This window comes from Cynocephalus volans, chromosome 4 (genome assembly GCF_027409185.1).
Source record: "Cynocephalus volans isolate mCynVol1 chromosome 4, mCynVol1.pri, whole genome shotgun sequence".
Classification (NCBI taxonomy): Eukaryota; Metazoa; Chordata; class Mammalia; order Dermoptera; family Cynocephalidae; genus Cynocephalus; species Cynocephalus volans.
Window position 1 is genome coordinate 19,766,370 of NC_084463.1, and position 15,096 is coordinate 19,781,465.

The 15,096-nt window shown below is 40.8% G+C and overlaps 1 protein-coding gene across 5 annotated transcripts in view; it reads right to left on the reverse strand.

The window, feature by feature from the left end:
- Positions 1–14,765, reverse strand: part of VWA5A (von Willebrand factor A domain containing 5A) — a 32,372-nt gene extending 17,607 nt beyond the window's left edge. Inside the window, exons 1-11 of one of the 5 annotated variants that reach the window (XM_063093437.1) lie at positions 14,722–14,765; positions 14,307–14,398; positions 12,005–12,062; positions 11,684–11,886; positions 10,622–10,844; positions 10,326–10,501; positions 9,916–10,030; positions 6,132–6,301; positions 5,778–5,866; positions 5,428–5,572; positions 4,909–4,988 (exon numbers count right to left, since the gene is read on the reverse strand). In XM_063093437.1, coding sequence (XP_062949507.1) covers positions 4,909–4,988; positions 5,428–5,572; positions 5,778–5,866; positions 6,132–6,301; positions 9,916–10,030; positions 10,326–10,501; positions 10,622–10,844; positions 11,684–11,886; positions 12,005–12,047 — 1,244 coding nt within the window. In that variant the 5' untranslated portion in view covers positions 12,048–12,062; positions 14,307–14,398; positions 14,722–14,765. The other 4 variants (XM_063093440.1, XM_063093439.1, XM_063093438.1 and 1 more) reach the window with 4 other exon arrangements.
- Between the last annotated feature and the right edge of the window lie 331 nt (positions 14,766–15,096).

Below are 15,096 nucleotides of genomic sequence, written 5' to 3' on the forward strand. Positions count from 1 at the left end.
TTACCAATTCTCCTCAAACTATTCCAAACAATTGAAATAGAAGCTAATCTCCCAAACTCGTTCTATGAGGCCAACGTAACTCTGATACCAAGACCAGATAAAGACACAACCCAAAAAGAAAATTACAGGCCAATATCCTTGATGAACATAGATGCAAAAATCCTCAACAAAATATTAGCAATCAGAATACAGCAACACATTAAAAAAATTATACACTATGATCAAGTGGGATTTATCCCATGGATGCAAAGATGGTTCAACATACGAAAGTCAATAAATGTGATACATCACATCGACAAACTCAAATACAAAGACCATATGATTATCTCAGGAAATGCTGGAAAAGCATAAAATTCAACATCCCTTCATGATAAAGACTCTCAACAAATTATGTATAGATGGAAAGTATCTCAATACAATAAAAACCATTTATGACAAGCCTACTGCCAGTATCATCCTGAATGGGGTAAAACTGAGGGCCTTTCCCCTAAGAACAAGAACAAGACAAGGATGCTCACTCTCTCCACTGCTATTTAACATAGTACTAGAAGTACTAGCTGGAGCAATCAGGCAAGAGAAAGAAATAAAGGGAATCTAGATTGGAAAAGACAAAGTCAAATTGTCTCTATTTGCAGATGACATGATGCTGTATATAAAAAACCTAAAGACTCTCAAAAAACTCCTAGAGCTGGTTAATAACTTTAATGTTCAGTAATGTTACAGGATACAAAATAAATGCCCCCAAATCAGTTGCATTTATATACTCAAATAATGAACTAACAGAAAGAGAAATAAAGAAAGTAAGTCCATTTACAATTGTCACACACACACACAAAAACCTAGGGATCAATTTAACCAAGGGGCCAAAGACCTCTACAAAGAGAACTACAAACCACTACTGAAAGAAACTAAAGAAGACACAAAAAGACAGAAATTTATTCCATGCTCTTGGATTGGAAGAATTAACATTGTGAAAATGTCTACACTATTCAAAGCAATCTACAGATTCAATACAATCCCCATCAAAATACCAATGACATTCTTCACAGAAATGGAAAAAACAATCCCAACTTTTATATGGAACAAGAAAACACCCTGAATAGCCAAAGTAATCCTGAGCAAAAAAAATAAAGCCAGAGGCATAACACTACCTGACTTCAAATTATACTACAAAGCTATTTTAACCAAAACAGCATGGTACTGGTATAAAAATAGAGATTCAGACCAGTGGAGTAGAATTGAGAACCCAGAAATCACCCCTCAGGCTTACAGCTATCTGCCATTGGACAAATGGAACAAAAATCTACATTGGGGAAAAGACTGCCTCTTCAACAAGTGTGCTGGGAAACTGGATATCCATATGCAGAAGAATGAAACTAGTTATGCATCTCTCACCATACAGTAAAATTAACTTAAAATGAATTAACATTTTAAGTATAAGACCTGAAACTATAATATTACTAAGGGAAAATATAGGTGAAACACTTCAGGAACTAGGTTTGAGCACAGACTTTATGAACATGAACCAGAAAGCATAAGCAGCAAAAGAAAAAATAAACAAATGAACTATATCAAACTAAAAAGCTTCTGCACAGCAAAGGAAACAATCAACAGAGTGAAAAGACAACCTACAGAGTGGGAGAAATTTTTTGCTAACTATGCATCTGAAAAGGGATTAATATTCATGACATACAAGGAACTCAAGCAATTACACAGTAAAAAAACAAATAACCCAATGAAAAACTGGGCAAAGGAGGTGAATAGACATTTTTCAAAGGAAGACATACAAATGGCCAACAGGTACATGAAAAAATGCTCAACATCATTAGTCATCAGGGAAATGCAAATCAAAACTACATTGAGATACCACCTCACCCCAGTTAGACTGGTTATAATCAAAAAGACGATGAATAACAAATGCTGGTGAGAGTGTGGAGAGAAGGGAACGCTCCTCCACTGTTGGTGGGATTGTAAATTAGCACAGCTGTTATGGAAAACAGTATGGAGGTTTCTCAAACAACTACAGATAGATCTACCATATGATCCAGCAATCCCTCTTCTGGGTATATACCCAGAGGAATGGAAATCATCATGTCTAAGAGAAACCTGCACTCCAATGTTCATCACAGCTCTGTTTACAACAGCCAAGACATGGAACCAACCTAAATGTCCGTTGACAGATGACTGGATAAGGAAACTGTGGTATATATACACCATGGAATACTACTCTTCCATAAAAAGGAATGAAATACTTCCACTTGCAACAACATGGATGAGCCTGGAGAAACTTATGTTGAGTGAAATAAACAAAGCACAGAGTACCACATGTACTCACTCATATGTGGGAGCTAAGAGAGAAAGAAGGAAGGAAAGAGAGACCACAGTGGTGTGCTGGACTTGCAGAGGGAGAGAAACTTCTATGAGCTACAAAGTGGAGTCGGGGGGAAGGCGGGAGTGGGAGGGAGGTTGGATAATTGGGTGGCGGACATCAGGTACAAATGCAATTTGCGGTAATTGGATATACAGCCAGTATGAATCTGGCCCCCACATAATGCGCACGAGGGGTGACAGTCAGCTTTGTAGCTCATGAATATTCATAACCAAAAAAAAAATGCTTGTTCTTGTATTTGTTCCAAGAAAAACAAACAAAAAAACTATAGAGGACATTATTTAAAAACTAGCAAATATGGCCTGCATTTAGATAATGGTATTATCTAAACATTAAATGTCCTGAATTAGTAGTTTTATTGTGGTTATTTAACAGAATGTCCTTGTCCTTAGAAGATGAGGGCATATGTATTTACATATGAAGTGTTAGGATATCTGTGGCTTGCTCTCAAATATCGCACACAAAAAATAATCAGTGAAGCAAATGTGGTAAGATGTTGGCAACTGATTGATCTGAGTGGTTAATCTGAGTGTCCATTGTTCTATTCTTGCAACTTCTCTATAGGTTTAAATTTTTTTAAATAAAATATTGTAAACAAATATTTCGAGAAGTCAAAAAAAAGCCAAAATAAATGGAAGGATATACCATTTAAATAGATTGGAATATACAATATAATAAATACTAATTCCTATGAAAATTGATCTAATAAAGTCAATGCAATTCTAATCAATATCCCAACAGGTTTACTTTTTTGGTAAAAGTTGACAAGCTAATTCTAAAATATCATTACAAAGAGCCAGGTATAACTAAGACAATCTTGAAAAGGAACAAAGTTGAGGTTTTTACTCTATTGGAAATAAAGATTTATCATAAAGCTACGTGAATTTATATGGTGTACTACTGGCACATGTCTAGATAAATAGATTAAGGGAATGGAACGGATGACACAGAAACAATCCACACATGTACAGATGCTTACTGGTGACACAGATGGCACTGCACATGAGTGAGGGAAGGACAAACGTTTCAAAAAATGGTTTAAGTTCAATTTGATATCCACATGGAAAAAAAAGATGAAATATGACCCCTACCTCACACAGAGTACAAATACAAATTTCAGGTGTGCTGTAGATCTAAATGTAAGAGAAAAAAAAAAAAAAAACCTAGAAAGTAACAAAAGGAAATATCTTAATGACCTTGAGTAGGGGAAGACTTTTTAACAGAACACAAAGACACTAAGCAAAAAAGAAAAGACTAAACATTGAACTACATTAAAATTAAGAATTATTACTCAAAGAATGCCATTTTGAGAGTAAAAAGGCAAGTGATGAACTAAGAAAATATATTTCTAGAACATATCATCAACAAAGTGCTTGTATCCAGACCATAGAATAAACTATAGATCAGTAAGAAAAGAAAATCCAATGGGAAAGAAATAAAAATAGGAAAGAGATTTTAAAGTACATCACACAAGAGACCATCCAAATGGCCAATAAATACAAAAATTAGGAAATATGAAATTAGGAAAATATAAATTAAAACCATAATGGGACACTACTATGCACACTCACAAAATTAGCAAATATTTAAAGAGAGAAACAATACCAAATTTTGGTTAGGATATGAGGCAATTGGAATCCTCCTACAATGCTGGTATGAATTAAATTAATACAATAACTTGGAAAGCTGTTTGGCATTCCCCAGAAATTCCACACCTCTGGCTAGCCAAAGAAATGCATTTGCATATAAATATACATATCTATGCATATACACATGTGTGGGCAAAAAAATGCATGAATAAGAATGCAAGAATGTTCATAGAAACATTATTTTTAAAAGCCTAAACAAAGCCCATCAGCATTAGAATCAATCAATTAGGGTATAGTTAGTTATGGAAAACTATACGCCAGTGAAAATTAACTAAGGCTACATGCAAAATATGTATGAATCTCAATATACTGCTGAAGGAAAGGAAAGAAGCAGTTACACAAAAACAAAACATACTGTATAACTCATTTATTTTAATTCAAAGAGAAGCACAAATAACCCATGGTGTTACAAGTCAGGAATGCTGTAAGTGTGTAGTGACTGTGTAGGGCATGATAGAAAAAGGTAGAGAGGAAGAGGTCTGGTGACATTCTAGTTCTTGACTTGTGTGGTGGCTGCACAAGAGTGTTCACTGTGATAATTCATTCCAGCTCTATACTTACGATTTGTATAGTTTTCTGTATGTTTTACTTTGATAAGAATGTTTAGAGTGAAAAAAAAAATGTTTCTATTCAATTTTTGTTCCCGTTGTGGTTTAGAAAGAATAAGAGACAATGGTTTTGCTGTGTTGTTGATGTTGTTTAGAAATTACTTTCAATTTTTATAGAGAGAAATTAACTGTTAGCAGGTAAAACTAAAATTCTTGAATCATTCTGTCCTCTGCAAGGAATGTCAACACTGGACCAAGTGTCACTAGATTACATATGACAAAACTGGGGTCCAATCACCTGGAAGTCACATTCTTTTCATACCTGCGTTTCTGGCTGTGGATCCTAACTTCTTTAATTACAGTAAATGTGTCAGTAACTTCTCCATCTGTGAAGACAAAAAGCTGTGCAAAGAAAGAAAACCTTCATCAAGCCACTGTCAAGTTCATTTTAAGATACCAGAATTTGTCCTTGAAAAACAACCATTTTATTCCAGAGACTCTGATGCCTCCTCAAACAGGTGTGAGATCCCCAGTGCTCCACGGTCACCTGTGCCGCGTTCACACATGGTCTGTTCAGAACCCTGGGGATCTTCAGCACCTCCTGCTCCTAGCTTCATCTAAGGCTTTTGTGTCACGCCACAAAAAGTCTTCCATTGTCTATCACATGGAGTTAAGCAAGAAGAAAAATAGCTCTTGTCTTTTTTCCTCTTTACTGTGTGATAGAAGACTCTGATTTACATGCCACATTTCAACAATCCTGCAAGGAAGCTTAGAGGAATAGATTCTTGAACAGAGATTCCACCTTGCCTATCCCTTCTGTTAGCTCTGTTCCAATTCTTACCTGTAGGGGGTGGCCTGGGATGCAGGGTCCCCTGCAGATGTTCTGGAGTGGTGTCAAGATTTCAGTGCCCCCCAGGTCTGCTTCCATAAGCTGAACTCTCCTCAGTGCCTCCTCCATGGTGTGCTGCGTGTACTTCACACTCTCCCTGAGAAAAACCAGCACACCCAGTTCCATGATGCCTGCTCAGCATCGCCCAGTGCTGAGCCCCTGAACTGAGATACCCCCATCAAAAAACAACCTTACCTGAAGTCCCCAGTGCCAAAGTCAATTCTGCAGTAACCCCTTTATGCTTTCAGTCCCTTTCTTTAAAGTATCTTTTTGGACTTCCTATGGCCTTTCTAGAAACTTACTGAAAGAATGCCTCATAGGAAGATCCAAATCCATAGATGTTAAAATAACAGCCCATAGGCAAACTCTTCAGCAGCAAAATCAGTGTTTCCTGAGGATGAGATAGTATGAGGAGACAGAGTGAGAGAGGATTCTCTCAGACACACAGACCCCGACAGACTAACTCTTGAGGGTGTGGGCCGCCACCCGCTTTGTGACTCCTTATGTCCAAGGCTGGTCTCAGAGCGATCACGCTAGCTGCAGCTCAGATGGGCAACAGACCTGCAGCTCCAAAGGGACCTAATCTATCCACTCGGATTCATCCTCACTTGAGTGTGAGACCCAGAAAAAAGACGGAAAAAAGAAACCAGTTTTACCTTGGCGGCTTCTATGCGCAGCTGAGACCTATCTTGTCTACTCATGGGGCTCTGCATACTTCCTGAGCGGTCCATGAGGAAGATAAATTCTCTACAGGTAATTGGTGGCTGAGCTTCTGGAATATTTGGATAGAAACTCACCATTGCACATGGATCTCCCATCAAACAATCTACACAGAAAGGATAAGGATATTGTAAGACAAAAAGAAACTCAAGAATTCCTAAGTCCCCAAGAATCAATTGTAGTGAGTTCAATAGGGAGCTAAGAAAAATCTAAAACACTGAGTTTAATCTTAATACTATAACTGCTTGCAAAGGGTTTGATGTGAGTTATAAATACAAAAAGAAAGAGGCAGAGCAAAAAAGGTATGAAAGAGAAGAAAGAGGATAGAGGTTAGCAGGCATAAGCTACAATTAAAATAGTGTCACTGGATGCTAGTTTCCTGGCAGGTAGGCCAATGAGTGAGACACGTTAGGTTAACATGCTCCAGCACTTGCCAAAAGAATGAGATAAATTTATCTGCAGAGACAAGTCTTCTCTTCAAATCAAATCAGTGGGAAAGTTATCACATGGTTCCTTGTTTAAGTTGTTATGACCTTGAAAAAGTGATGTTCGTATGGGCGATTCTTAAGTAGACAATTTACAAGAGTCGGGAGTACAATAAGCGTTATCCACACGAGCTACATAGATACTCCTCAGAAGGAAGGGGCTCTAACAGTGCGTCATCCAAACAGTGGGGTGGGCGACACCAACCACGGGAGCCTCGCCGGTGTGGCTGTGCTGTCAGAGCAATAGCTGTGGTTTTATTTTTAGGAGCGAGTGAAAGCTGATGCAGGAATTGAAACATGAGAATTGATAGAGATGAAACGAGAATGGCCAGGTTACAGCAGCTCTGGTTTTACAGTTCAGAGCATATAAGAGGATGTGGAATTAAATTCTTCTATCCTATTTTTGTAAAATGACTCCAGATTATAGGATAACATTCACAGCAGCCCTGGCATTCAGGATGACCACAGGACCTGGCTCAGTTTCATCTTTTTCCTATGGAATCCCCCAAGAGCCAAAGTGACTCCTAAATAAAATAGGTGTCACCCAGCAAATATCTGACAAAACACTAGTTCAAATATAACATTTACACAATCCAGATCCCTGGATATACAATGCAAGAGTCACAGAGACTTTTGATGGGCCAGGTAGATTCCTTTCCATCCTGAGAGACGGCTGGTTAGACTGGAGCTGCCACTGTGCTGAGAAGTTGGAAAGGCTCAGGAGTGTGATGTGACCCACCACACCTAACTGTTCACAGAGTGACGTGCACAGAGTAGGCCGTGCACGTGTGCTGTCTACTTTAGTTCTTTTGGCTTGGCTCAAATTATGTTCACCTCCACACGTCTCAGCGTCCTCATTCTTAAATGAGGCGTTTCAAACCTTAGCTCCTCTGCTGCTAATTTAGTTTTCTCATCTGAAGAACCGAGGTAGTAATAGGTACGTCAAGTTTATTTTAAGGGTTGAATGATAATAATACACTTAAGGAACTCCTCTAGGGATCAACTGAGATCAAGTTGTTAATAATTCTATAAAATGATTTCTAAATCTTAATTTTATACAATTATTTTATTAAATCATAAATTCAACTTAAAAAAGACATCATGTTCTTGATACAGTAAGTACATCCATTCTGAGTTTTAAAAAAATAACGTGTTTTCATCAGATAGTGCCATGCTCCATGTGGCAGGACTCTAAACGGTTTTAGGGAGCGAAGCTTCCACTTAAGGTTGTCATTTGCGTCTCCGTGTGGATGAGAAGAGCAAGTCATCTGGACCAGATACGTGACTTGGGAAGCAAGACTTGAGTGGCCCTGCTGGACGGGACTTCCAGGGCTGAGGAAGGTTTTCCTCACGTTCCCCTGCAGAGCTGGTCAGGGGGAACAGATGAGGAAAGCTGCATAGGGGCCAAGGGAACTTCTTAGAAGGAAAGAGACTGAGATCTCACCCCTACCCTTTGAGATCCAACATTATGAAAGGTTCTCTGATGGATTAAAATAACCCTGACTGAAGACCAGGTCACTGTTGTGGGAGCATTTGATGGGCACCCAAGAGGAAACTTACCAACATGAAAGGACAAAACGGATAATTAATGTACAAAGACGAAGCAAGGAGTTTCATGGAAGAGGAGCTGGTTACAGCAACCCTGGCTGGGGCTGGGAGCCCCTATAGGGACCTTAGCATGGACAGTAAGCCCTAAGGAAAAATGGTTGAACAAGTGAGGGAAAAGTAAAGAGTTCTAATTTAGGAGCTCAAGTATGAAGCTACCTGGACCAAACGTTACCAGTGAGAAAGTGGGATGGCCTATTGACAACCAGCTACAGGGAACCGTCCTCACAGCAGCCGTAGCTGTAGAAGCAGGAGCCTAACCCCAGTCTAGCACTTTGAATATGACCATCTCCAAGGACACGTCCATTCCCCCAATGTAGAAAATGCTTCCAAAGTGGCAGCATCCTTCCCGTCATGCTTCACGGCCCCTGCGGTACAGAGGCATGGCAGCCAGGAAGGCCCCGAGAGAGCCACAGACAGATGCGGGTTATACCACTTATAATTACAAGGAAAAGTACATACATGTTACGGAAAACTTAGAACATAAGAGATTAAAAGAAACTAAGAATCTAAACTTGTTAAGAGCTAAACTCAGTCTTAGAAATTAAGAAACTAGGGCAAGATTCAAAAGTTTGGGAGATGGATGACGGTGATGTTTTTGCAAAATGGTAAATGTACTAAGGCCGCAGAATGCACACATGCAAAAATGATTAAAATGGTGAATTCTGTTACGTATATTTTACCACAATAAAAAATTAAAAAGAAAGAAGTCCAGGTTAGATTACATGTAGGTGTGATGAATCAATCAATAAAAGTTATTTGTTACATAAAAAAAATTAAGAAAGTAAACTTAGTCAATCTACTCATAATTCCTACTTGCAGACTTCTTGTGTTTTTAAAAGTTTTTCCTAATACATAGGTTATTTTATAGTGGTAATCTGTATGTATAACTTACTTTTCTTTTAGTTATTCTTTAGAGGTTTTTTTTCCAGATTATTTCAATCTGTCAATGTACATTATTTTAGTAGCTGCACTAAAATGATACTCACCAAGTATATCAAGTATAATCTAGCACAGAGAATTTAGTCACTGTAAAATACTTCAATTGTTTACTAATATTTGGTATTATTAAAATGGCAGGGGACATATCAGTGCATATTTTTATTTATAATTAGATTTATTTCCTTAGGCAAAATTTCTAAAATTGTAATTATAAAATGAACATTTATTTTGACACATATAGCCACATTTCTCCTCAAAAGGGAAAGGTTGATACCAAATTATTTTGCTTTAAGCAATCTATGAGAATGCCAAATTGACCACACCTTTTAAAGCATGAGGTATTATCAGAATTGGAAATCTTTATAATTTGAAAGGTGAAAAATGTCACGATTATTTTTATTTGCATTTCTGTCAAGACAGCTCGTTTTTATATATGTTTATAAACTGGCTGTATTTTCTCTTGTCAATTATTTATCTACTTATCCACTTAGATTTTCCTGCAAGACATAACTACATGATATTCATTAAACCTAACCATTTTTGCATGAATAGTGTAAGCTATTTCAATATTTCACATAGACTATGTTTTATGCACTAATGGACAGAGAGAAAGAAAAGTGAGAGTAATTTGAGAGTGATTCCAAGACAGAGAGTTACGCCTTAGTGACTGCAAAGAGAAAGAAAATACCTGGCTTGCTTTCAGGCACCCCCATCTCCACAGCTACACTGGGAGTGTGCACCTCACTGTGGTAGATCAGGAGTTCCACATCTCGATCAAACTTGTGTCCATCAGCCAGGGAAACCTGAGTTGGGGACAGGCAAAGGAACCATGTTACAACTACCGCTATTTGCTTCTAGGGGCTGAAGTCAGTGCTGAGGGCCACAGGCTTCTTCCAAAAGTCAGCATGATCAGGAGAAGCGGTGAGAATGGAGAAAAGGGTCTGCACAAAATGGGGATAAGGACAGAGCACAGTGCAACTCGACGCCCTCTGGCTTAACAGGGAACAGTAAGGAATATTTGGAAAGGACTGAGGGAGGCCCAAGTCAAGACCCAAGGAACAGGGGTGCTGGCAACAACAGTGCTCCCTCATTAATCACCTGAACAGAAGTCTTATTGTCTCCAAGGTACTCAATAGGACTCAAGGGGCAGGTGGACTGCACCCTCTCAATGCCATGCTGGGAGTTGATGGTGGCGACCATGCTGAGTGTGTAGGGCAGGTCTTCCAAAGGGACTATGGGAGTCTTCATTTTAAGGCAACTGTCCTCAGGCAGTCCTATAAAATATCACCTTCATTCTGTTGTCCTTACCAACACATTTTAACACACCCACACCTTAAGGGGACTTCCCCAGTTATGTCACATCCCCACTAGTATTGAAAGAGAGAGGTACTCACCAGAGAGCTGGTATCTAGGATTCAGGATAGCTGGGAGCAGGAAGCGCAGGGCCCCATCTGCTTCCAGGGGCAGCTCCTGCACATACCTCAGGGTGAGTGCCACCTTTGACCCAGGGGGGAGGTTCCCCACATTACAACAGAAGACGTCCCTGGAGTACTTGTCCTCCTCCAATAGGAAGGCCTGGTGGCCCTGGGAGATGGCATTGTCATAGTTGGTGTGGGCCTAAGGAGGACAGGGTGAGGGGTGGAAAGGAAAGATGACATCAAAGATGACATAGATGATGAAGAGACAAGGACAGGTGGGGGACTGTGACTGGTCTTGCCAAGTTCACAGCTACACTTCAAATGACTCATGGATTAAAAAAAAGAAAGTAAGTCCAATGCACCGCTGTGGTCTTTCTTTCCTTTCTTCTTCAAAGTGGAGTGGGGGGAAGAGGGGCAGGTGGAGGAAGGTTGGGGATAATTGGGTGGGAAACACGGGGTACAAACGCAATTTGTGGTAATGGGCAGGCTGCCAGTATGAATGTGGCCTTTACATCTTGGGCACAAGAGGTGACAACCAGCTTTGTGTCTCATGAACATTCATAACCAATAAAAAAAGTTAGAAACTAAGCTCAGTCTTAATCTAATCAAAGTTATCACTTGCATGCTTCTTGTGTTTTTACAAGTTTTTTCATAATGCATAGTGACAATATGTCTGTATAACTTATTTTCTTTTAGTTAACAGTTTTCAGAGGCCCTATTTCCAAATCGCTGATTAATTTGTCCCCAAAAATGATTTTAGGAAAATGGCAGTTAGAAGAAAGTAGAGGGAGGGGGGGAGGGAGAAGGGAGGGAGGTTTTGGTGATGGGGAGCAATAATCAGCCACAATGTATATCGACAAAATAAAAAAAAAAAATTAAAAAAATATAAAAAAATTAAAAAAAGAAGAAAGTAGAGGAAAGAGCACTCAACATGAGCATTTCTTGTGAAGTTGTGGGATAGAGATCTTACAGAGTATGCATTGAGGAAGCAAGAAAGGAGGATGAGGAAGGCGGAGGTAACGCACTCGTCCCCAGTACCTTCGTCTTGTCCTGTAATTCTGCCACGATTCTCTTCCCGTCCACCACGGCCTCAAAGCTGCACACGGCGGAGTCTTCGTCCACGGGGAACACAAAGAAGGCCTCCAAAGGGACTTGCTCCTCATTCTCATAGTTTAAAGTTGCAGACACACCAGCCACAAACTCACAAATGGACAAGGTCACAGAGATGCTCTTCAGTGGTACTGGGGATAGGCCAGAGTTCAAGGGCTCAGAAGCTGTAATACAGTGCCTCCTGCAGGCCAGGCATTGCACTAGGTAACAAAGATACAGAGGCAAATAAGAGTCGTGAATCAGGCTTACCTGGCTCCTCTTGGCGGGTGAGTAGGCCACAGGGGTGCACCATAGCGACGCAGGGTTTCTGCAGAAAACACATCAGGAACAAAGTGACATATAGGAGTTATCGATTCAACACACCAGTACCTTATGCACTTCTCTCTGGTGTGAGAATACATCCAGAGGGCTGATGTTGGAGCCAGGAAGAAGGAAGCTGAAAAGAAGGGGACAAATATTCCAATAGTAAGGCTCTTTCTAAATGTCAACCCCAGTTGGGGACACTATAAGATTCACCAAGCACCCTTTAAACAGGAAATCTCAGAAACTCTGAGTCTGATTCAAACATTTTTTGCACTTCTTCAAGAGTGTATTTAAATACACCCCTCTTTAGGTATATTGAGTAAGTGTCAGTAATTTAACCCTTCTGAACTTCAGTATTGTCTTTCTAAAATAAGAACCATAAGGCCTACATGTTATATGTGAATTAATAGATGCAAAGTCCCTAGAATAGAGCCTGGACTACAGGAGGCGTTTAATCAATGGTAACAGACTTCAGTATTGTTCTTGTTATTGCTGTTACTGTTGTTTAATAAACCTCTGCTTTTACTCATTTTGGATCATGCTGTTCAGAAACCTGCATGTGAGAAGCTGAGTGATCCAAAATGAATTCCTACAACCACGTACCTTGTGACTTTTCTTTTGGGGCTCACAATTGAAACCAATGTTTGTTTCCCCTGTCCAAGGTAGACATTCTAATTTATGTAAACATTATATATGTAACATGTTCTCTGTTTCAAATCAGGCTGTCCTAAAAATATCTCCCAAGGTTTACTATAATCTTAGACAACCATTTCATGTAATATGGTAACAAAGAGATAAATTTTATGCATTTTATGATTTGCATTATGATTCTTTTATGTAGAGAGTCTACAGGTGGGTTTGGTCCTAGTGATGGGCCCTAACACCATGGGTAGCTGCTCTTGGATCATTCTGAACTAGACCATTTGCTAGCCTGTCTCTTCCTGTTCTGTCAAAATGTGACCCGAGCTGTAATCTCCAGCACAAATAGGGGGGCTTCTCACTGAAAACATATTTTAAGGAGTTAAAATGGCACTGCCTGGCACACAGAGGAGGCTAAAGAAAAATGAACTAATGTGCTTGTGCAGAGGCTCAGGAGCAGATGAATCACTGAGATCCCCAACCTTCTCTAAGAGAGCTACAGGCCAGAAAAAAACACGGGCTCTAGAGAAAGGCAGCTTTCCTTCCTAGAACAACCACACCCTCCAGGATTCTGAAGTTTGTCAGGACTATTTCTGGGCCCTCTGCACTCATCCCAATCACCATTTAAAACATCACACCCTATCCCAATACAAAGCAATGTCCATGTTGACCAGCCATCTGATATCAATGGCATCTCTTATGCACCTTGCCCCAGCCCCACAAATCAGCCCCAGTAGGTCAGGCTTCATTCCATATCTGTTTCTATGTTGATCAATCGGATAAAAACTGAGTGTGGCCAAGTGGCTCACAATGTGACAGCAACACAGAGGACAGCAGCTGTGGGGACAGGAAGAGCCTTGTCTGCGGACTCCCAAATGGGGCAAGTTCTCTGTTAGAACAGGCTGGGGTGAGGGCGACTTTCTCATAACTCCAGCAGGGAGCTTAAAGCAGGAGACTCACACTCACACTAGAGTAAAACAGCTGAAAGGACTGTGTCAGAAAACCAAGGCTGCCAAGCAGGACAATACCAGAATGTATCAGAAAGTTAGTGGAAAAACAGAATTACAAGATAACATGAATTTTTCTACGAACTTTTTGAAGTACTCTCTACTCACCAAGGGTGGCTGGACCAGCTGTCCGCTACAAAGAAACTGCCTGTATTTCCTGATCTGAACCCCAGAAAGAATCCGTCACTGAGGGAAATTTGCTGTTCGGCACGCTCTCCCCAGTAAAAACAGAATTAGTTTGGATCAGAATTAGTTCTGTCCCTTAAGAGAGCACTTCAGAAACGCATCTGGCAACGTGTTGGTGAAAACTGGCCACAGTGGCTGACCAAGGTCAGCGCCTTGAATCTGAGGCAGCTGGGCGTCTCAGGTGACCCTTGTGAACCCAGGCGTCCCCGCAGCAGGAGTCCCTGAGCAGCGAGGGGGAGGGGAGAGGCTGAGTGGCGCAGCCAGCAGGCCACACCCTGCAGTCTGTTGCAGGGAGAAGTGGGGAACCTGGGATCCAGCCAAGAAGGAAACTTGGGATGCAGAGTGGGGCTTGGACAGAAAGAGTGACTTCATCTTTAACATTTTCAGTCCTAGATTTTCAGTGTGCAGGTACTTACAGAAGGGACCTCGTAGATCTATGTGGAAGGGCTTAGGGGCGGCAGTCAGTCGGGGTGGGGGGAGGCTTAACGCTGCATTTGCACAGCATACGCTTACATCGGAGGGAGAGAGCATCAATTGTCCATACCGAAGAAAGAAAGAAAGAGAAAAGTAAAATTAGAGAGAAGGAAAGTAGAAAGAGATTATTCGGAGATGGGTAAATCCACCCCCACCCCCCATTCCCCTAAACGGCCAAACCTCAGGAAAAACCCGGGGATCACAGACCAGGACAGAATTCCTCACCCCTTGGCTTGCAGTTAGAAGAAGCCCAGCAGGTTTGGGTCGGGGATGGCGGGGAGGGGGTTACAGCGGGCGACTTTTAGAGGTCAGGTGCGGGGGCGTGGGATCCAGCCCTAGCGGGGGGAGCTTACTCACCTACCTTCTCCTGAGGTCCCGAGTGCTCTGAGTCACTGCAAAGTGAAAACAGTCACGTTTTCCAGGAAGCCCCGCCCCCTTCTAGGGACCGGTTATAAAATATCGCCTACATGACTAAGGGGCTGACGGAAAATTCTTAAACAAATACCCAAACTTTTCCCTTTTGTCTGGATCAATGGAAAAGCCTTCGACTGTGCAACGTTTGCTTTTTTTCCTTCGCCAGGTCACCGCTAAGCAGCAAGCAGAGAATGTAGGCAAAGGGAAGGGATTTGTTTTTCTAGTGAAAATGTTGCAACAGTAACATCAACAACTACATATTTCTGTACTAGACTTAATTACCCAGGGCTTACTGTGTGGTAGGCCTGCTAACAAGAA